We start from the raw sequence: 22,857 nt of genomic DNA, 5'->3' as shown, positions 1-22,857 counted from the left end.
CCAGAACCTATACCTTTAAAATGGTTAACAAATAAGCCAATTTGGATAGAACAATGACTGCTAAGTAAAGAAAAACTGGAGACTTTAGAGAAATTAGTTACTGAACAATTAGAAAATGGGCACATAGCTCCAACATTTTCCCTTTGGAATTCTCCAGTTTTTGTAATTAAGAAAAAATCAGGAAAATGGAGAATGTTAACTGACTTAAGAGCCATCAATTCAGTTATACAACTTATTGGAGAATTACGGCCAGGATTGTCTTCTCTTGCTATAATTCCAAAAAACTGGCCTTTAATAGTCATAGATTTAAAAGACTGCTTCTTTACTATCGCTTTAGCTGAGCAAGACTGTGAACAGTTTGCATTTACAGGGCCTGCAGTAAACAACCTGCAGCCTGCTAAACATTATCATTGGAAAGTGTTGTCACAGGGCATGTTAAACAGTTCAACTATTTGCCAGTCGTATGTGGGGCAAGCAATTGAACCTACTGGTAAAAAATGTTCACAGTGTTACATTATTCACTATACGGATGATACACTTTGTGCTGCCCCCACTCGAGAAATATTACTCCAATGTTATGATCACTTGCAAAATTCGATTTCTCACACGGGTTTAATTACAGCTCCTGACAAAATTCAGACTACTACTCCTTACTCCTTCTTGGGGACCTTAGTAAATGACACTACCATTGTGCCACAGAAAGTAACCACTTAGGGATAAATTAAGAACATTAAATGACTTTCAAAAATTACTAGGGGATATTAATTGGATAAGACCTGCTCTAGGCATTCCTACCTATGCCATGAGTAATTTGTTTTCTATCCTTAGAGGAATTCCTAGTCTCACTAGCCCTTGGCAATTAGCAAAGGAGGCAGAGGCAGAGTTATAGCTGATTGAGAAGCAAGTCCATAAAGCTTGGATAAATAGAATAGATCCAGAGAAACTCTAGATTTGCTAATTTTTTCAACTCAGCATTCACCTACTGGTGTTATTGCCCAAGAACAGGACTTAGTAGAGTGGCTTTTTCTTCCACATATTAATTCACGGACTCTAACTCCTTATTTAGATCAAATCACTACTATGATAGGGATTGGGAGAACTCGGATTGCTAAATTACATGGATATGATCCTGGAAAAATTATTGTCCCTCTCACGAAGGCACAAATACAGCAAGCTTTATAAATAGTCTTACTTGGCAAACCCATTTAGCTGACTTTGTGGGTATTCTCGATAATCATTTTCCTAAAATGAAGCTGTTTACCCCCCGGTTGCAACCACGTCAAGACTGACGCTGAGGAGGACCCCAACTGTCAGGAGCAACACCCGTCGAACACAGCCACCCACCTGGGGACAGATCAAGAAGCTGTCTCAGACGGCAGAAGAAAACCTGAAGAAAGCGGGACAACTAGTCACAATGAATAATTTAATGGTAGCTATGATAGCGGTTATCACCACTGCCATGAGTATTCCTTCAACAAGGGCTGATAATAATGCCTGGATGCAATCACTGTATGACACAGTTACACATGCTTTCTGATCTCAGTATTTACCAAAATAATCTCTCCTATAATTGAGGCATACTGCCCTTAAAAACCTATTTTATAAACAGGATTGGACCCAGTTTGAAAAAATGAACATACGTGTTCAGGAAGATTGCTTTGCAGAACAGGCAGAGGTGCTGAACAACGATTCCTATGGAATCATTAATTGGCCCTCTAAGGGGATGTTTAGCTTGAATTGCACCTCTCAGTCTGTGTGCTACGGCCACATTATGTTCAGATGATCTGAACAAAACGTTCAGATGGTAGAAATGATGAGAAGCACGGCAAAAGTTCCTATTATCTGGAACCATAGCGGTATAGTGGCACCTCAACCTCAAATGATATGGCCCGCTCTAGGAGCTTAACATAAGGATTTGTGGACCAAAATTTGGGAAAGAATAAAAAAGCATCTAGAAGGACACTCTACAAACTTGTCTTTGGATATTGCAAAATTAAAAGAACAAATATTTAAAGCATCCCAGGCACACCTGACCTTCATGCCAGGAACTGGAATGCTTGAAGGAGCTGCAGACAGATTAGCAGCTAGTAACCCATTAAAATGGATAAAACACTTGGAAGCTCTGTGATTTCAATGAGGATTGTGCTTTTAATCTGTCGTTTGTCTTTGTATAGTCAGCAGATGCGGATTCTGACTCCTGCGAGAAGTAGCTCACTGTGACAAAGCTGCCCTTGCTTTTATCTCTTTGCAAATCAAAGAAGGAGACATGTTGAGAACAAGCCTCCCAAAATCTGGACATAAACTGGCCCCCAAACTGGTCATAAATAAAATCTCTGCGGCATTGTGATATGTCCATAATGGCCCTAACACCCAAGCTGGAAGGTTGCGGGTTTACAGGAATGAGGGCAAGGAACACCTGGCCAGCCCAAGGTGGAAAACCACTTAAAGGCATTCTTAAGCCATAAGCAAAAGCATGAGTGATCTGTGTCTTAAGGGCATGTTCCTGCTGCAATTAATTCTGCCCATCCCTTCGTTTCCCATAAGGGATACTTTTAGTTAATTTAATATCTGTAGAAACAATGCTAATGACTGGTTTGCTGTTAATAAATATGTGGGTAAAACTCTGGGGCTCTCAGCTCTGAAGGCTGTGAGACTCCTGATTTCCCACTTCACACCTCTATATTTCTGTGTGTGTGTCTTTAATTCCTCTAGCACCACTGGGTTCGGGTCTCCCTGATGGAGCTGGTCTCAGCAAGGTAGAATATGAAGTCACTTATATATTAGTTTCTTAAACATAGTTCAGACAAGTGGAGGTCTAATATGGTTTGTGTTTGTGTCACCACCGAAATCTCCTATCGGATTGTGATCACCTGTGTTGGAGGAGAGGCCTGGTGGGAGGTAACTGGATCATGGTGGCATATTTTCCCCTTGCTGTTCGTTCTCATGATAGTAAGTTCTCACGAGATCTGTTTGTTTAAAAGTGTGTAGCACTTCCCCTTTCACTCTCTTCCTCCTGCTCTGGCCATGTAAGACATTCCTGCTGCCCCTTTGCCTTCTGCCATGATTGTAAGTTTCCCGAGACCTCCCCAGCCATGCTTTCTGTACAGCCTGTGGAACTGTGAGCCTGTTAAACTTCTTTTCTCTATGGCAATGTGAAAACAAACTAATACAGAAAATTTGTACAGACAGAGGGGCATTGCAATAAAGATACCCGAAAATGTGAAAGCAGCTTTGGAACTGGATAATGGGCAGAGGCTAGAACAGTTTGGAGGACTCAGAAGAAGACAGGAAAATAAGGGAGTTTGGAACCTCCTAGAGGCTTGTAAAATTGTTGTGACCAAAATGCTGATAGTGATACAGACAATAAGTCCAGGGTGAGGAGATCTCAGATAGAGATGAGAAACTTATTGGAAACTGGAGCATAGTTCACTTTTGTTATGCATGAGCAAAGAGATGACCTGAAATTAAAATTTTTATTTAAAAGGGAAACAGAGGATAGAAGTTCAGAAAATGTACAGCCTGACAATGTGGTAGAAAAGAAAAACACATTTTCTGAGGAGGGATGGCTGAAGGAATTTGCATAAGCAAAGAAGAGCTGAATGTTAATAACCAAGACAATGGGAACAATGTCTCAAAAGCATGTCGGAGACCTTCTAGGCAGCCCCTTCCATCACAGGCCTGGAAGCCTAGGAGGGAAGAAATTGTGAGCTGGGCCCAGGGCCCCACTGCCCTGGACACTGCTCACTGTGTTGCAGCTGCTCCAGCTCCAGCCATAGCTAAATTGTCCCAGATAGATCCCAGGCTACTGGTCCAGAGAGTGCAAGTAGTAAGCCTTGGTGGCTTCCCCATGGCGGTAAGCCTGCGGATGCACAGAGGGCAAGAGTTGAGGCTTAGGAGCCTCCACCTAGACTTCAGAGGATGTATGGAAACACCTGGATGTCCAAACAGAAGTCTGCTGCATGGATGTGGCCCTCGTGGAGAACCTCTACTAGGGCAGTGTAGAAGAGAAATGTGGGACTGGAGCACCCACACAGAGTCCCCAGTGGGGCACTGCCTAGTAGAACCATGAGAAGAGGGCTACCACTCTCCAAACTGCAGAATGGTACATCCACTGACAGCTTGCACTGAGCTCCTGGAAAAGCCAAGGCACTCAATGCCAGTCCTTGAAAGCAGCCATGGGAACCTGCTAAGCCCTGCAGAACCACAGGTGCGGAGCTGCTCAAGGTCTTGCAATCCAACCGTTGCTTCAGGGTGGCCTGAATGTGAGACATGGAATCAAAGGAGATTATTTTGGAGCTTTAAAATTTAATGACTACTCTGCTGGGTTTTGGACTTGCTCAGGGCCGGTAGCCTCTCTCTTTTAGCTGATTTCTTCCTTTTTGTTCAGGTGTATTTGCCCAATGTCAGTACTCTCATTGTATCTTGGAAGTAACTAATTTGTTTTTTATTTTACAGGCTCATGCAGAAGGGCCTTGCCTTTTTTCAGACGAAACTCTGGACTGTGGACTTTTGAGTTCATGCTGAAATGAGTTAAGACATGGGGGAATTTTGAGAAGGGATGATTGTGTTTTGCAATGTGAGAAAGACATGAGATAAGGGAGAGGCCAGTTACAAAATAATATGGTTTAGATTTGTGTTCCTGCCCAAATATCATGTCAAATTGTAATCCCCAATGTTGGTGCAAGGGCCTGGTCAGAGATTATTTGATCATGGGGCAGGTTTCCCCGTTGCTATGCTTGTGATAATGAGTGAGTTCTCATGAGATCTGGTTGTTAACAAATGCGTAGCACCTTCCCCTTGACTCTCTCCTTCTCTGGCCAAGTAAGATGTGCCAGCTTCAAAAAATAAACACAACATTTCCTGTATGGCTGGATAATCTAATTAGTACAGAAATATGGCTAGGCAATGCAGAGATTTCAGGAGTTACATTGGAATTCATGATGTGTGAGAAAAAGGTAGTGCTGGTCACTCTTGATTATACTGATTTCAACTCCCTTAGTAAGAAAAGTAGTATACAATATTCTTACCCTCAGTTTCCTGCTCCACACTTTACCAAGATTCCCTGGGGTAAGGAACCAGAAGAGGCAATGATAAATGAACTCAAAGTTAAGGGAAAAATGTCCAATACAGAGACTTTTTTTCAACAAAGGCTGCCATTTTAGAATCACAGAATAAATCATAAGCTTCCCCACTCTTCGTTAACAATGAGTAATTTTGATCTTTGTACTGCATGGATATGGACAGATTTATGGAAATGAATATATATATATATTTAATGTGAAACCAAATGAATAGGAGGATATAAAAGAGAAATTTCAATGACATACAGTCTTTCTGAGAACAATCTACAATAATTATATGAGAAATAAATGAAATTTTTATCATGACACCACTTTACCCAATCTTAGAACTTCTGCATGAACATGAAGACTCATGTCCTCATGCCAGCAAACAAACTCCAGCAAAATAAATACAAGAATGTAGAGAGCTTCTAGAAGTGGCAAAATAAAATGATCATTTTAAGCAAACATATGTATGCATTATGATAAAGTAGAAGGTTTATCAAATTTAATTTTTTTAATGTAAAATTTTATTTTCTGAAGTGAAATACAAGAAAAACAACAACAGAAAATCCCAGGGTAGGACTTCCAACTAGGGTCAAATGAAGAAACTGGTAAATTGTTTTCTCAAAAAGCAATGATGAATATGGACAAAATTAACAAAAATTGCCATTTCAAAATTCTGAAAATTGAACCAAAAGGTATAGCACAATCTAAGAGCACTTTTAGCTAATAAACTGTTAAACTTAGGGTAAGAAGACTGATAATCAGTGGCATTCCAGCCATAGGCTGCTCCCCTTCTCCCCAGTTTCGCCAACATGCAACTACTGGCAGGAAGGGCAGACCATGAGGATTAGTAGCTCAGCCCCAGCTGAAGAGGGTGCAAACAATTTGGACCATTGGGTAACGCCCAGGTCCAGTGACACTGTTGATATACCCGATTATTTTCGAACCAAGCAAACAGAAAAAGCCAATACCTCCAGGATCTGTCCTCTACTAGACTGGAATTGTGTGGATGTAGCATGCATATAGCTGTGGCTGCATGTATGTGCAGCTGAGATTGGAGAGGGCCCAGGCCAACCACATGTTCTTTGTCAACCCAGAGGCTGTCCACATGCCCATAGGAGAGACACAAAAGGAGCCAGTAAACTTAGGCTAACATGAAAATAGCCTGAACTTGGAATTTCTTCACTATCCACACACAGATACATTTGCAAAGAAAAAACCTTGTTGGTCTGAGGTGGTTGAGCACAACTTGTGCCCAGTCACTCACTAGCAACTAACCTATGCATAAACAGAGTAACCCCTATGAGCCGGTCTTAAAAAATGAGAAGAAATTTTAAAAAACGAGAACAAATTTAAAAAAAAACAAACTGGCTGGGCATGGTGGCTTATGCCTGTAATCCCAGAACTTTGGGAAGCTGAAGTAGGAGGATCACCTGAGGTCAGGAGTTCAAGACCAGCCTGACCAACATGGTGAAACCCTGTCTCTACTAAAAATACAAAAATTAGCTGGGCATGGTGTGGGCACCTGTAATCCCAGCTACTTGGGAGGCTAAGGCAGGAGAATCACTTGAACCCACAAGGCAGACGTTGCAGTGATCTGAGATTGCACTGCTGTACTCCAGCCTGGGTGACAGAGTGAGATGGTCCAAAAATAAAAATAAAAAATAAAAAATGAGTAGAGGAATTGGTAGCCACTCACTAAAGGAGGAAGAGTTTTCATAGATTTATCTCAGGCAACTAAGTAAGACACAAACACAAAATAAACAAATAAACTTTTAAAAAATTGGCAATAATAACCACCATAGGGGAGGGAGAATCAGAATCCAGACCTGTTACAATTATCTAAAATGTCCAGTTTTCAATAAAAATCTATAAGGCATGCAAAGAAACAAGAAAGTTTCTCCCCATAATTGGGGAGGAAAAAGCAGTCAAAAGAAATTGTTTATAGGTATCCTCAGATTTAGAGGAAAAAGTTTAAATGCAGCTATTATAAACATCATCAAAGAACTAATGAAAACCAACTTTAGAGAATTAAAGAGAGAGCTGGCAAGATGGCTAAATAGGAACAGCTCCGGTCTGCAGCTCCCAGAGAGATTGACGCAGAAGGCGGGTGATTTCTGCATTTCCAACGGAGGTGCCCAGTTTATCTCACTGGGACTGGTTGGACAGTGGGTGCAGCCCACGGAGGGCCAGCTGAAGCAGGGTGGTGAGTTGCCTCAACCTTGAAAATGCAAGGGGTCGGGGGACTTCCCTTTCCTACCCAAAGGAAGCTGTGAGAGACTGTACTGGGAAGAACGGTGCACTCCGGCCCAGATGCTGCGCTTTTCCCATGATCTTTGCAACCAGCAGACCAGGAGATTTCCTCCAGTGCCTGGCACCTGGCTCAGTGGGTCCCACCCCCTACATAACCCAGCAAACTAAGATCCACGGGCTTGAAATTCTTGCTGCTAGCACAGCAGTCTAAGGTGGACCTGGGACACTCAAGTTTGGTTGGGGGAGGGGTGTCCACCATTGCTGAGGCTTGAGTAGGCAGTTTTACCCTCAAAGTGTAAACAAAGCATTCATGAAGTTCAAACTGGGTGGAACCCACTGCAGCTCAGCAAAGCTGAATGTCTCTCTAGATTTCTCCTCTCTGGGCAGGGAATCTCTGAAAAATAGGCAGCAGCCTCTGTCAGGCACTTACAGATAAAACCCCCATCTCCCTGGGACAGAGTACCTGGGGGAAAGAGTGGCTGGGGATGCAGCTTCAGCAGGCTTAAACATCCCTGTATGACAGCTCTGAAGAGAGCAGCAGTGCTCCCAGAACAGTATTTGAGTTCCGATAAGGGACAGACTGCCTCCTCAGGTGGGTCCCTGACCCCTGTGTATCCTAACTGGGAGACACCTCCCAGTAGGCGCCAACAGACACCTCATATAGGAGAGCTCACACTGGCATTTGGCAGGTGACCCTCTGGGATGAAGCTTCCAGAGGAAAGAACAGGCAGCAATCTTTGCTGTTCTGTAGCCTTCGCCGGTGACACTCAGGCAAACAGGGTCTGGAGCAGATCTCCAGCAAACTCTGGCAGACCTGCAACAGAGGAGCCTGACTCTTGGAAAACTAACAAACAGAAAGGAATAGTATCAACATCAACAAAAAGCATGTCCACTCAGAGACCACATCCAAAGGTCACCAACATCAAAGACCAAAGGTAGATAAATCCATGAAGATGGGGAGAAACCAGAGCAAAAAGGCTGAAAATTCCAAAAACGAGAATGCCTGTTCTCTGCCAAAGGATCACAACTCCTTGTCAGCAAAGGAACAAAACTGGATGGAGAATAAGTCTGATGAACTGACAGAAGTAGGCTTCAGAAGTTAGGTAATCACAAACTCCTATGAGCTAAAAGAGTATGTTCTAGCCCAATGCAAGGAAGCTAAGAACCTTGAAAAAAGACTAGACGAATTGCTAACTAAAATAACCAGTGTAGAGAAGAACATAAACGATCTGATGGAGCTGAACAAAACAGCAAGAGAACTTCATGAAGCATACACAAGTATCAGTAGCCAAATCAATCAAGCGGAAGAAAGGATATCAGAGACTGAAGATCAACTCAGTGAAACAAAACAAGAATTCAAAATTAGAGAAAAACAGTGAAAAGAAACAAAAAAAGCCTCCACGAAACATGGGACTATGTGAAAAGACCAAATCTACATTTGATTGGTGTACCTGAAAGTGATTGGGAGAATGGAATCAAGTTGGGAAACACTCTTCAGGATATTATCCAGGAGAACTTCCACAACCTAGCAAGGCAGGCCAACATTCAAATTCAGGAAATAGAGAGAACACCACAAAGATATTCCTCAAGAAGACCAACCCAAGACACATAATCGTCAGATTCACCAAGGTTGAAATGAAGGAAAAAATGTTAAGGGCAGCCAGAGAGAAAAGTCAGGTTACCCACAAAGGGAAGCCCATCATAGTAACAGTGGATGTCTCTGCAGAAACCCTACAAGCCAGAGAACATCACAAAAATATTCCTCGAGAAGACCAAACCCAAGACACATAATCATCAGATTCACCAAGGTTGAAATGAAGGAGAAAATGTTAAGGGCAGCCAGAGAGAAAAGTCGGGTTACCCACAAAGGGAAGCCCATCAGACTAACAGTGGGTATCTCAGCACAAACCCTACAAGCCAGAAGAGAATGGGGAACAATATTCAACATTCTTAAAGAAAGGAATTTTCAACCCAGAATTTCATATCCAGCTAAACAAAGCAAAGGAGAAGTAAAATCCTTTATAGACAAGCAAATGCTGAGAGATTTTGTCACCATCAGGCCTACCTTACAAGAGCTCTTGAAGGAAGCACTAAGCATGTAAAGGAACAACTAGTATGAACCACTGAAAAAACATACCAAATTGTAAAGACCATCGACACTATAAAGAAACTGCATCAACTAACAGGCAAAATAACCAGCTAGCATCATAATGACAGGATCAAATTCACACATAACAATACTAACCTTAAATGTAAATGGGCTAAAAACCCCAATTAAAAGACACAGACTGGCAAATTGGATAAAGAGTCAAGACCCATGGTTGCGCTGTATTCAGGAGACCCATCTCATGTGCAAAGACACATATTGGCTTGAAATAAAGGGATGGAGGAATAAGCAAATGGAAAGCAAAAGAAATTAGGGATTGCAATCCTAGTCTCTGATAAAACAGAATTTAAACCAACAATGATCAAAAGAGACAAAGAAGGCCATTACATAATGTCAAAGGGATCAATGCAACAAGAAGAGTTAACTATCCTAAATATTTATTCATGCAACACAGGAGCACCCAGATTCATAAAGTAAATTCTTAGAGACCTACAAAGAGACTTATACTCTCACACAATAATAGTAGCAGACTTTAACACCCTACTGTCAATATTAGACAGATCAATGAGACAGAAAATTAACAAGGCTATCCAAGACTTCAACTCAGTTCTGGACCAAGCAGACCGAATAGACATCTACAGAACTCCCCATCCCAAATCAACAGAAGATATATTCTTCTCAGTATCACATCACACTTATTCTAAAACTGACCACACAAAAGGAAATAAAACACTCCTCAGCAAATGCAAAAAATCAGAAGTCATAACAGTCTCTCAGACCACAGTGCAATCAAATTAGAACTCAGCATTAGGAAACTCACCCAAAACTGCACAACTACATGGAAACTGAACAACCTGCTGCTGAATGACTACTGAGTAAATAACGAAATTAAGGCAGAAATAAAAATGTTCTTTGAAACCAATGGGAACAAAGGCATAGCATACCAGAATCCCTGGGATACATTTAAAGCAGCGTGTACAGGGAAATTTATAGCACTAAATGCCCACAAAAGAAAGCCAAAAAGATCTAAAATTGACACCCTAACATCACAATTAAAGGAACTAGAGAAGCAAGAGCAAACAAATTCAAAAGCCAGCAAACAAGAAATAACTAAGATCAGAGCAGAACTGAAGGAGAGAGAGAAACAACACATCCTTCCAAAAATCAATGAATCCAGGAGCTGGCTTTTTGAAAACATCAACAAAATAGATAGACTACTAGCCAGACTAATAAAGAAGAAAAGGGAGAAGAATCAAACAGACACAATAAAAGATGATAAAGGGGATATCACCACCAATCCCACAGAAATACAAACTACCATCAGAGAATACTATAAACACCTCTATGCAAATAAACTAGAAAATCTAGAAGAAATGGAGAAATTACTGAAATAATATACACCCTCCAAAGACTAAACCAGAAAGAAGTCGAATCCTTGAATAGACCAATAACAAGTTCTGAAATTGAGGCAGTAATTAATAGCCTACCAACCAAAAAAGTCCAGGGCCAGACAAATTCACAGCCAAATTTTACCAGCGGTACAGAGAGGAGCTGGTACCATTCCTTCTGAAACTATTCCAATCAATAGAAAAAGAGGGAATCCTCCTTAACTCATTTATGAGGTCAGCATCATCCTGATACCAAAACCTGGCCGAGACACAACAAAAAAAGAAAATTTTAGGCCAATATCCCTGATAAACATCGATGCAAAAATCCTCAATAAAATGCTGGCAAACCAAATCCATTAGCACATCAAAAAGCTTATCCACTACTATCAAGTTGGCTTCATCCCTGGGATGCAAATCTGGTTCAAAATACACAAATCAATATATGTAATCCATCACATATACAGAACCAAGAACAACAACAAAAAAAACACTCATGATTATCTCAATAGACACAGAAAAGGCCTTTGACAAAATTCAACAGCCCTTCATGCTAAAAACTCTTAATAAACTAGGTATTGATGGAATGTATTGCAAAATAATAAGATTATTTATGACAAACTCACAGGCAATATCATACTGAATGGGCAAAAGCTGGAAGCATTCCCTTTGAAAACTGGCACAAGATGAGGATGCCCTCTCTCAATACTCTTATTCAACATAGTATTGGAAGTTCTGGCCAGGGCTATCAGGCAAGAGAAAGAAAGGGTATTCAATTAGGAAAAGAGGAAGTCAAATTGTCCCTGTTTGCAGATGACATGATTGTGTATTTAGAAAATCCCATCATCTCAACCCTAAATATCCTTAAGCTCAGAAGCAACTCCAGAAAAGTCTCAGGATACAAACTCAATGTGCAAAAATTACAAGCATTCCTATACACCAATAGCAGACAAAGAGAGTCAAATCATGAGTCAACTCACATTCACAATTGCTACAAAGAGAATAAAATAAGTAGGAATCCAACTTACAAGGAATGTGAAGGACCTCTTCAAGGAGAACTACAAACCACTGCTCAAGGAAATAAGAGAGGACACAATCAAATGGAAAAACATTCCATGCTCATGGACAGGAAGAATCAATCTCGTGAAAATGGCCATACTGTCCAAAATAATTTATAGATTCAATGCTATCCCCATCAAGCTACCATTGACTTTCTTCAAAGAATTGGAAAAACAAAACTACTTTAAATTTCATATGGAACCAAAAAAGAGCCCACATAGCCAAGACAATCTTAAACAAAAACAACAAAGCTGGAGGCATCAAGCTACCTGACTTCAAACTATATTACAAAGCTAGAGTAACAAAAACAGCATGGTACTGGTACCAAAACAGATATATAGACCAATGGAACAGAACAGAAGCCTCGGAAATAACACTACACATCTACAACCATCTGATCTTTGACAAACCTGACAAAAACAAGCAATGGGGAAAGAATTCCCTATTTAATAAATGGTGTTGGGAAAACTGGGTAGCCATATACATAAAGCTGAAACTGGATCCCTTCCTTACACCTTATACAAAAATTAACTCAAGATGGATTAAAGACTTAAATGTAAGACCTAAAACCATAAAAACCCTAGAAGAAAACCTAGGCAATACCATTCACAACATAGGCATGGGCAAAGACTTCATGACTAACACACCAAAAACAATGGCAACAAAATCCAAAATTGACAAATGGAATCTAATTAAATGAAAGAGCTTCTGCACAGTAAAAGAAACTATCATCAGAGTGATCAGGCAACCTACAGAATGGGAGAAAAATTTTGCAATCTATCATCTGACAAAGGGCTAATATCCAGAATCTACAAAGAACTTAAACAAATTTACAAGAAAAAAAAATCAATAAGTGGGCAAAGGATATAAACAGACACTTCTCAAAAGAAGACATTTATGCAGCCAACAAACATGAAAAAAAGTTCATCATCACTGGTCATTACAGAAATGCAAATCAAAACCACAATGAGATGCCATCTCATGCCAGTGAGAATGGCGATCATTATAACGTCAGAAAACAACAGATGCTGGAGAGGATGTGGAGAAATAGGAATGCTTTTACACTGTTGGTGGTGAGTGTAAAATAGTTCAACCATTGTGGAAGACAGTGTTTCAATTCCTCAAGGATCTAGAGCTAGAAATACAATTTGACCCAGCAATCCCATTACTAGGTATATACCCAAAGGATTATAAATCATTCTACTATAAAGACACATGCACACATATGTATTGAGGGACTATTCACAATAGCAAAGACTTTGAACCAACCCAAATGCCCATCAATGATAGACTGGATAAAGAAAATGTGGCACATATACACTATGGAATATTATCCAGCCATAAAAAAGGATGAATTCATGTCCTTTGCAGGGACATGAATGAAGTTGGAAATCATCATTCTCAGCAAAGTAACACAGGAACAGAAAACCAAACACAGAATGTTCTCACTCATAAGTGGGTGTTGAACAATGAGGACACATGGACACAGGGAGGGGAGCATCACACACAAGGGCCTGTTGGGGGGCAGGGAGGCTGTGTGAGGGACAGCATTAGGAGAAATACCTAATATAGATGACAAGTTGATGGGTGCAGCAAACCACCATGGAACATGTATACCTATGTAACAGACCTGCCCGTTCTTCACATGTACCCCAGAACTTTAAGAATTAAAAGAAAAAAGAATTAAAGAAAGTGTGACAACAAAATCAGTAAATAGGGATTCTGAAGAAGGGGATAAAAAATATAAAAAAGAACCAAAAATAAATCTTTCAGTTAAAGATTACAAGAAATTAAATGAAAACTTCACTAGAGGAGTCAATACCAGATTCAAAATGGCAGAGGAATCAGTGAACACATAGATCAATAAAGATTATCCAATCCAAAAATGGAGAAAAACAAGACTAAAAAAATGACCAAGAACTCAGACTTGTGCGATAACATCAGAGTTTCAATATACATGCAATGGAAGACCAAAAGAAAAGGAAAGATAGATAGGGCCAGAAAAACTATCCGAGTAAATAATAGCCAAAATTTTCTCACATTTTTCATATGGACAGATAAGCATCAGAAATGACAATTGCATATGGATTACTATTTAAGACTGTGTATATCTTTTTTCATATATTTTCTTATCTTCTTTAAAAATTCAAAATTGTGTAAAGTGAAACTTATAATGCGCTTTATTGGATTTAGAGCATATAAAATGTAATGTATATGGTAATAATAACAAAAAGGAAAACGGAAGAAATAGAGCCATATTAGGGCAAGATTACAATACTTTTCCAGAATTAAGTTAGCATCAAGATGCTAATTAAGCTAGCATCAAGATGTATACTATCATCCTTAGACTAGCCAGTAAGAACATAATTTAAAAAATAGATAAGACATCAAATACAGAATACTTCAAATTACTCATTTAATATATAAGACTGTCAAGTAGAAACAGAGATACAAGAAACACAGGAGACATTATATAAAAAATAGCAAAACAGTCAATGTTACTTCAACCATATCAATAATTACATTAAATGTGGAATAGTTTAAACACCTCACACAAAAGGTAGACATTGTCAGATTGGGAAAAAAAACAATATCCAACTATACACAATCTATAGGAAACACTCCTTCTATTCAAAGACACAAATTATTTGAAAGTAAAAGAATATGAAAAGATATACCATACAAACATTATCCAAGAGACAGAAGCAATGGCTATTTTAAGAAACAAAATAGACTTTAAGCTAAAACATACTGCTAGAGTGAAAAAGAGACATTTCATAATGATAAGAAAGTCAAAATATGAGTATGATAGCAGTTAAGAATGCATATTCACTAACTACACAGATTCCAAAAGTATGCAGCAAAAACTGACAGAATTTAAAGAAGGAAAAGAAAAATATAACAATTATACTTGAAGATTTCAGTATCTTATTTTCAGTAATTGATAGTATACCCAGGGAAATATCCACAAGAATACAGAATACTTAAACAACACTGTCAAAGCTAACTTGCTGTGTATACAATATTCCATCCAAATACTATAGAATACATTTTCCTTTGCATAGACAATTCTCTAGGATAAACCACATGTTAAGCCTGGAGTAAAAAACTGCAGCATATTGGCTAAATCCAGCCTGCCACAATTTTGTAGGCGATAGGGGGAGAGGAATAAATAAAGTTTTATTGCAATACAACCCACAATTATGCATTTACCTAATGCTGGGGGAAGCTTTCACACTATAACAGTGGAGTTGGATGCTGCAGTACACACCATGTGACTTGCAAACCAAATATATATATAATGGGGTTTTATTAAAAAAAAAAAAAAAAAAAAAAAAAAAAAAAAAACTGGCCAGGCGCGGTGGCTCAAGCCTGTAATCCCAGCACTTTGGGAGGCCGAGACGGGCGGATCACGAGGTCAGGAGATCAAGACCATCCTGGCGAACACGGTGAAACCCCGTCTTTACTAAAAAAAATACAAAAAAACTAGCCGGGCGAGGTGGCGGGCGCCTGTAGTCCCAGCTACTCGGGAGGCTGAGGCGGAAGAATGGCGTAAACCCGGGAGGCAGAGCTTGCAGTGAGCTGAGATCCAGCCACTGCACTCCAGCCTGGGCGACAGAGCCAGACTCCATCTGAAAAAGAAAAAAACAAAACAAACAAACAAAAAAAAAACTATAACCCCTCTGGTAGGCCATTAAAAAGTCCTAACAAATTTAAAAGGATGAAAATCATACAACATATTTTATCTAATTACAACAGAGTTAAATCAGAAATGAATAACAGAAAAAAAATCTTAAAAATCTCCAAGTATTTGAAAATGGAACAACACTTCTAAGTAAACTAAGGGTCAAAGAAGTAATCACAAGAGAAACTGAAAGATATTTCAAGAGAATGAAAAATTTTGTAATATAAGGAAAAAGCTGAAGGAATAACACTTACTGTTTTCAAAACTTAACGGAAAACAACCATAATCAACATGATATTATTGGGCAAGAAAATAGGCATACATATCAATGGATAATAATTGAGAGTCCAAAAATAAATCACATAATAAATAATACAATAAAGGTGCTATGACAATTCAGTGGGATAAAAGATCATCTTTTCAAGGAAGAGTGCTGAAGTAATTGGATATTAACATGCATAAAAGTGAATTTATATCCTTTTCTCATATTATACACAAAATTTAGCTTTAAATAGATCAAATACTTAAATATAAGAGCTAAAATCCTACAATTTTTAGAAAAAAAAGATAGAAGAAAATCTCTAGGACTTCACTTGAACAAATAGTTCTTAGATGAGACACCAAAAGCACAAACCATATAAAAATAAATCGATAGGCCGGGCGCGGTGGCTCAAGCCTGTAATCCCAGCACTTTGGGAGGCCGAGACAGGCGGATCACGAGGTCAGGAGATCGAGACCATCCTGGCTAACACGGTGAAACCCCGTCTCTACTAAAAATACAAAAAACTAGCCGGGCGACGTGGCGGGCGCCTGTAGTCCCAGCTACTCAGGAGGCTGAGGCAGGAGAATGGCGCAAACCCGGGAGGCGGAGCTTGCAGTGAGCTGAGATCCCGCCACTGCACTCCAGCCGGGGCTACAGAGCAAGACTCCGTCTCAAAAAAAAAAAAAATTAAATAAATAAATAAATAAATAAATAAATAAATCGATAAACTGAATGTAATCAATATTTAAAATGTTTGCACTTTCAAAGACAATGGAAAATGGAAAGACATTAACAAAATGGAAAGACAGCCATAGACTGGAAATACATATGTGCAAATCATTTATCCAGCAAGGGACTTCTATTCAGAATATAGGAATATCTGCTACATAAAAAGAACTATTACAATTCAAAAATAATAGATAAAAAACAATTAAAAAATAAAGGATCCTTACAAAAATTAACATACTCTTACCATCCGATCCAGCAATCACATTCCTTGGTATTTACCCAAAGGAGTTGAAAATATGTTCACACAAAAAACTGCACACAGTTCCTTAAGCAGCTTTTTTCAAAACTGTGAAAACTTGGAAGCAACCAAGATGTGGTTCAGCAGATGAGTGGATAAATAAGCTGTAGTACATCCCGATAGTGGAATATGACTCAGGATTGAAATGAAATGAGCTATCAAGCCACGAGAAGACATGGGAGAAACTTAATGCAAAAAGTCAATCTGAAAAGACTACATACTATATGATTCCAACTATATGGCACTGTGGAAAAGGTAAAACTATGGAGATAGTAAAACGATGAGTGGTTACCAGGGGTTAGGCAAGAGAGATGAATAGGCGGAACACAGAAAATTTTTAGGGCCGAGAAACAATTCTGTCTGATACTATAATAGTGGTTTCTTATTAGATATTTGTCCAAACCCGTAAAATGTCCAATACCAAGAGTGACCCCTATGTAAACTGGATTGGGGTGGTGATGTGCTGTCAATGTAGGCTGATCAATTTTACTAAATGTATCACTCTGGTGCTGTATGTTGATAATAGGGGAGGATATGCATGTGTGAAGGCAAGGAGGGAGTTTAAAAAATCTCTGTACCTTCCTCTCAATTTTGCAGTGAATCTAAAACTATTCTAAAGTATAAAGCCATTTTTAAAAAATGGAGGATGGAGGAGATATTGGAATAGATATTTCACTAAAGAATTAATACAAATAACTATTAGGCACATGAAAAGATTCTAACAGCATTAGTCCTTAGGAAAATGTGAATTAAAACCCAACTTCACTAGGATGCCTATAATCATAAAAGACAGACAGTAGTGACAAGGGTGTGGAATAAAGAAGACTCATCATTGTTGCTGGGAACATATACTGATAAGGCCAATTTGGGAAATCACTCTGCAGTTTCTTAAAGTGTCAAATACAACTTACTATTCAACCTAGCAACTTGACTCAGAAAAATAAAAAAAAATTAAAACATGTCTATACCTACAAAGACATTTATATGACTGCTCACAACATGTTATTCATAATAGCAAAACACTGGAAACAACCCAACTGCTCATCAACCGGTGAATGGATAAACAGAAGAGGTATAGCTATAAAATGGGATACTGTTCAAAATGAAAAGGAGCATGGTATTGACACAAAACGCAATGGATAGACTTTAAAAGTGTTACAGTAAATTAAAAAAAAGAGTCAGAGGCAGCAGACTACTGATTATATGATTCAGTTAATGAAATATCCATATAAAGCAAATTTACGTAGACAGAAAGCCATCAATGTTTTCCCAGGTGGAGGTTTTGAATGCTATTTTTTTTTTTTTTTTTTTTTTTTTTTTTGAGACACAGTCTCACTCTGTCACCCAGGCTGGAGTGCAGCGGCACAATCTTGGCTCACTGCAACCTCCACCTCCCAGGTTCATGCCATTCTCCTGCCTCAGCCTCCTGAGTAGCTGGGACTACAGGCGCCCGCCACCACGCCCAGCTAATTTTTTGTATTTTTAGTAGAGGCAGGTTTCACCGTGTTAGCCAGGATGGTCTTGATCTCCTGACCTCGAGATCCGCCCGCCTCAGCCTCCCAAAGTGCTGGGATTACAGGTGTGAACTACCCCGCCTGGCCTTGAATGCTAATTGAACTGAAAATAAGCATGAGAAAATTTGGGGGCAGGTGCCAGAAATGTTCTAAGACTTATTTATGGTACCATTTGCAGAAGTCTATAAATTTACAAAAGAATCATAGAATTCCATCCTTACAGTGGTTAAGTTATATGAAATGTAAATTACACTTCAGAAAATGATATTTAAAAAAACATCAGTGTAAAGTTTAGTCTGGCAGTGAAAATTGGGGAATGTTAAGCAATATAGACAAACCTATCAGTGAATGATTTTTTTAAAAAAAGAAAGAGCCCAAAGATAGAAAATTGAAAAGAAAAGTCTACTTTGACATGAAGCAATGTGAGAAATGTGTGAATGGCTGATTTATTCACAATACATTGGCTTTGCAGCCACTAATACTTGTTACAGGAAATGGCTGTAAGATTTATGTATAATAGGATTAGGCATGCTGAGTTATAGCATTTAATAGTATTTTTACATAAACTAATAATGCTGCCAGTAATCAGCAAAGTCTTCTGAGGTCCTCTCAGAAATCTCACATTTCAAATGATAGGGCTAGCTTTATATCACTTCTGGTAACAAGAGCTGGGGTACTCAAGCATAGACTGAAAGATTTAGACTGTTGGGAAGCAAGTTTCCATGGGTCCCTTGTGTTCCTACATGTCTTGCCACCAATTGCGAGAATATAAGGCCCTAACTGCTCTTTACCTGGGCCATTTCTCAAAGTTGTGCTTGCAGCAAACAACCATTGAAGAAGCGACACCTCCTCCCAAACCAAGAGCTGGCTTCCTTATTAGATGTTATAAGGTGGTAATTTCACTAGATTTGGCATTCCTCTCCTATGTGTGCAGGCATCCATTAGTCCAGTAGAAACTGGGGTTTAGGGAACCAGCGAGAAACCATGCTGACACTCCGGCTACTGTTTTTGCTGTGAGCAATAAAGTATTTCATCTCCGACCCAGAAGTCTCATTTCTTGTGTCAACATCCGTAAAACTGTATCAAGCTAAGTTTGCCAGCTTGCAAAAGGGCAAAATGTCAGATCTTTGGCAACTCTTGACATCTGGACAGTATATTTTACTTAAGCATAAAGACAAAACAAGTCTAAACGTTAAAGACTGGTCTTTATTACATCATTAGGATTTGTGTTAGTTAAATTACATTGCTCACTTCCCATAAGTAGGTTTTATAAAATCTGTATTTGTAATTCTGTGTGGCCTAGAACAGTGTATTAGAAAATTAAAAAGAAGTCAATGGTTTTGAAATCTAATTACAAACTTAATTCTGTGATAAAGAAAATGTTAAACCAGATTCAGTAACCTGTTTAGTATTTTAGTTCAGCTAATTCTACCTGCTGAAATAAGAGGCCTTGGATGGAAAGGATCTGAAAGATCCTTCAGGAAGACCTGAAAACAGTAGTCTAGCACTCATCCTTGAACAGTAGCAATGGATGAGGCAAGAATATCGTCTTTGGACACAGAATACTAGGTTCAAATTCTAGCTCTGCCACCCATTTGCTATGTAAACTTGGTTATATAACGTAATCCCTCATGGTTTCAGTCTCAATTTATACAATAAGGGCTAACAATAATATCACCATTACTGTGCTGTAAAGATTAAGAAATGTCTATGTTAGCACTGTGCAGGGGCCTAAATGCACTTCTTAACCTTTGTTACTCAGTCTTACTCAGGAAATGGCTACAAGAGAAACTGGAGCTCACCTGTGGGAGGTCAGCACTGCAGCACAGCCTTCCCTAACCTCCTTCATTATTGTTTGCCATAGGTATCGCTTAGAGCAGGGATCCATCCCAGAGCTGGGTTCATCCTGAAGGAAAGGCAATACAGAGTAATCAGCATTTGAAAAACACAAACAGAAATATACACAACGACATGGGAGGCCAGATCCCAGGTGAAAGAAAAATCTCTGCTCTGGCTCTAACAGGCACTTCTCCAGTTGGTTTTGTTACACTCTGCTCAACAAAGCCAGAATGATAGGGGAACGTGAGAGAGCAATGAGTGACTCCTCCAGCCACACAGCATGCTACCCAAGAGTCCCACTTCTTTCTCACCTCATCCAGAGAAATTCAAAAAAGAGATCAAAATTATATATATATAAAAGAACCAAATAGAAATACTGGAGCAGAAATATAAAAAGAAATAAAAAATATGATAGAGAATGCCAAAAGCACATTTGATCAAGCAGATTAAAAACAAATCTGTGAACTTGAAGAGAGATTATTTGAAATTATCCAGCCAAGGAAAATTAAAAAAAAAAAAAAAAAGAATTAAGAAGAACAAAGAAAGCCTAACAGGTTTATGGCACATTATCCAGAGACCTAACTTTTACAATATGAGATTTACAAAATAAAAAAAGGTGAGAAAAAGGGGCAGCCGAATGCTTATTAAATAAATAGTGGCTGAAACATTCCCAAATTTGGATAAAGAGAAAGACATTTGAACACTGAGATATATGAAGCTTAAAAGTTCCCAAATAGCTTCAACCCAACAAATTATTCACTGAGATACACAATAACCAAACTGTCAAAAATGAAAAGCAGAATTTTCACAGCAACAAGAGAAAAAAAAAAAAAAAAGGTTCATCACATACATGAACAAGGTTATCAGTGGATTTTTCAGAAGAAATCTTCAGGACAGGGAAAGAGTAGGCCAATGAAACAAAAAAAACCTACCAAATCAAAAATACTTTGCCTACTTTACCCAGCAAAGCTGCTCCTCAGAAATAAAAAAAAGAAAAAGAATTTCCCAAACAAAAGCTGAAAGAGTTCATTTACACAATACCTGTCTTAAAAGAAAAATGCTAATGGGGGTTCTTTAAAATAAAATAAAAGGATTCTAATTAGCAACATGAAATTATAAAACTCACAGTAAAGTTAAGTATATAGCCAAATTCAGCATACTTTAATGCTTTAATGTTGGTGTGTAAATCACTTATAACTGTAATATTCAGATTAAAAGACAAAAAAGTATTAAAAATAACTATAGCTAATATAATTTTTAATGGAAACACAATATAAAGAGCTGCAAATTGTGACATCTAAAACATAAAATGAGATGGTTGGAAGTAAAAGTGTAGTTTTTTTAAATGTGACATAAGTTCAGTTACTATCAGGTTAAAAATAGACTTTTGTAACTATAAGATGTTTTATATAGATACTTAGTAACCACAAATTAAAAACCTACAGTGGATGCACACACACACGTGCACACACACACATACACATAAGAAAAAAAAACAGAGAAATGAATCAAAGAATACCAACATACCAACACACAAAAAAGTTACCAAATTAAAAGAAAAACAGTAATAAAGGAAAAAAAGAATAAATAGCTTTAAAAATAGCCAGAAAACAATTAACAAAATGTCAAGGATATGTTCTTACCTATTAATAATTACATTAACTGTAAATAGACAGCATTTGCCAATCAAAAGGCATAAAGTGAATGAAAGGATAAAAACCAAGATCCAACCTTATGCTGTTTGCAAGAGACTTAGTACAGTTTTTTTGATATACATAGACTGAGTGTGAAACAATAGGTAAATATACTCCAAGCAAATGATGACCCAGAGGGCATGTTTATCTATATTTATGTCAAACAAAATATGCTTTAAGTCAAAAACTGTAAAAAGAGAAAAATACAATAATAAAATGGTCAATTTATTATAAAATGATAAAAGAGTAATTGTAAATATATATGCACTGAATATTAGAGTAGCTATATATGTAATGCAAATATTAACAGAACTGAAAGGAGTAAAAGACATAACTACAATAATAATAGGGAGTTCAAGGCTCCACTTTCAATGATACATTGATTAACCAGACAGTAAATCAATAAGGAAATGACATACTTGAACTACACTTTAGACCAAATGAACCTAACAGCCATACACAGAACATTCCATCCAACGACAGCAGAATACACATTCTTCTCCAGCACACATAAAATACTCTCCAGGAGAGACCATATATTAGGCCACAAAACAAGTCTACACAATTTTTAAAAATTGAAATCATATCCAGTATCATTTCAGACCAACATGGTATGACACTAGAAATTAATAAGGAGGAAAACTGAGAAATCCACAAATACATGTAAATTAACAATATGTTCCTGAACAACCAATGGGCCAAAAGTGAAATTAAAAAGAAAATTTTAAAAAATACATGTATCTTGAGACAAATGAAAATGGAAACAAAACAAAACTTATGGGATGAGGTAAAAGCAGGTTTGAGGAATAAGTCATCAACATTAAGAAAAAAGAAAGATTTCAAATAAATATCCTACCTTTGCAATTGAAGAAATTGGATAAAGAAATGAACTAAGCCCAAAGTTAGCAGAAGTAAGAAAAGAATAAAAGGCCATACATCATAAGCCCACAACTAACATCATATTCA

General features: G+C 38.2%; 1 protein-coding gene across 4 annotated transcripts in view; it reads right to left on the bottom strand.

The window, feature by feature from the left end:
• LOC105492357 (ATP binding cassette subfamily A member 13) overlaps positions 1-22,857 on the bottom strand; it is a 454,445-nt gene that overhangs the window by 38,353 nt on the left and 393,235 nt on the right. For all 4 annotated transcript variants that reach the window (XM_011759379.3, XM_024796198.2, XM_024796197.2 and 1 more), the window contains exon 53: positions 20,161-20,264. In XM_011759379.3, the coding sequence (XP_011757681.2) occupies positions 20,161-20,264 (104 nt within the window). The remainder of the gene's footprint in view (positions 1-20,160; positions 20,265-22,857) is intronic.

This window comes from Macaca nemestrina, chromosome 4 (genome assembly GCF_043159975.1).
Source record: "Macaca nemestrina isolate mMacNem1 chromosome 4, mMacNem.hap1, whole genome shotgun sequence".
Lineage (NCBI taxonomy): Eukaryota > Metazoa > Chordata > Mammalia > Primates > Cercopithecidae > Macaca > Macaca nemestrina.
Note: the sequence above shows the minus strand (reverse complement) of the source record. Positions and strands in the feature narration are given on the sequence as shown.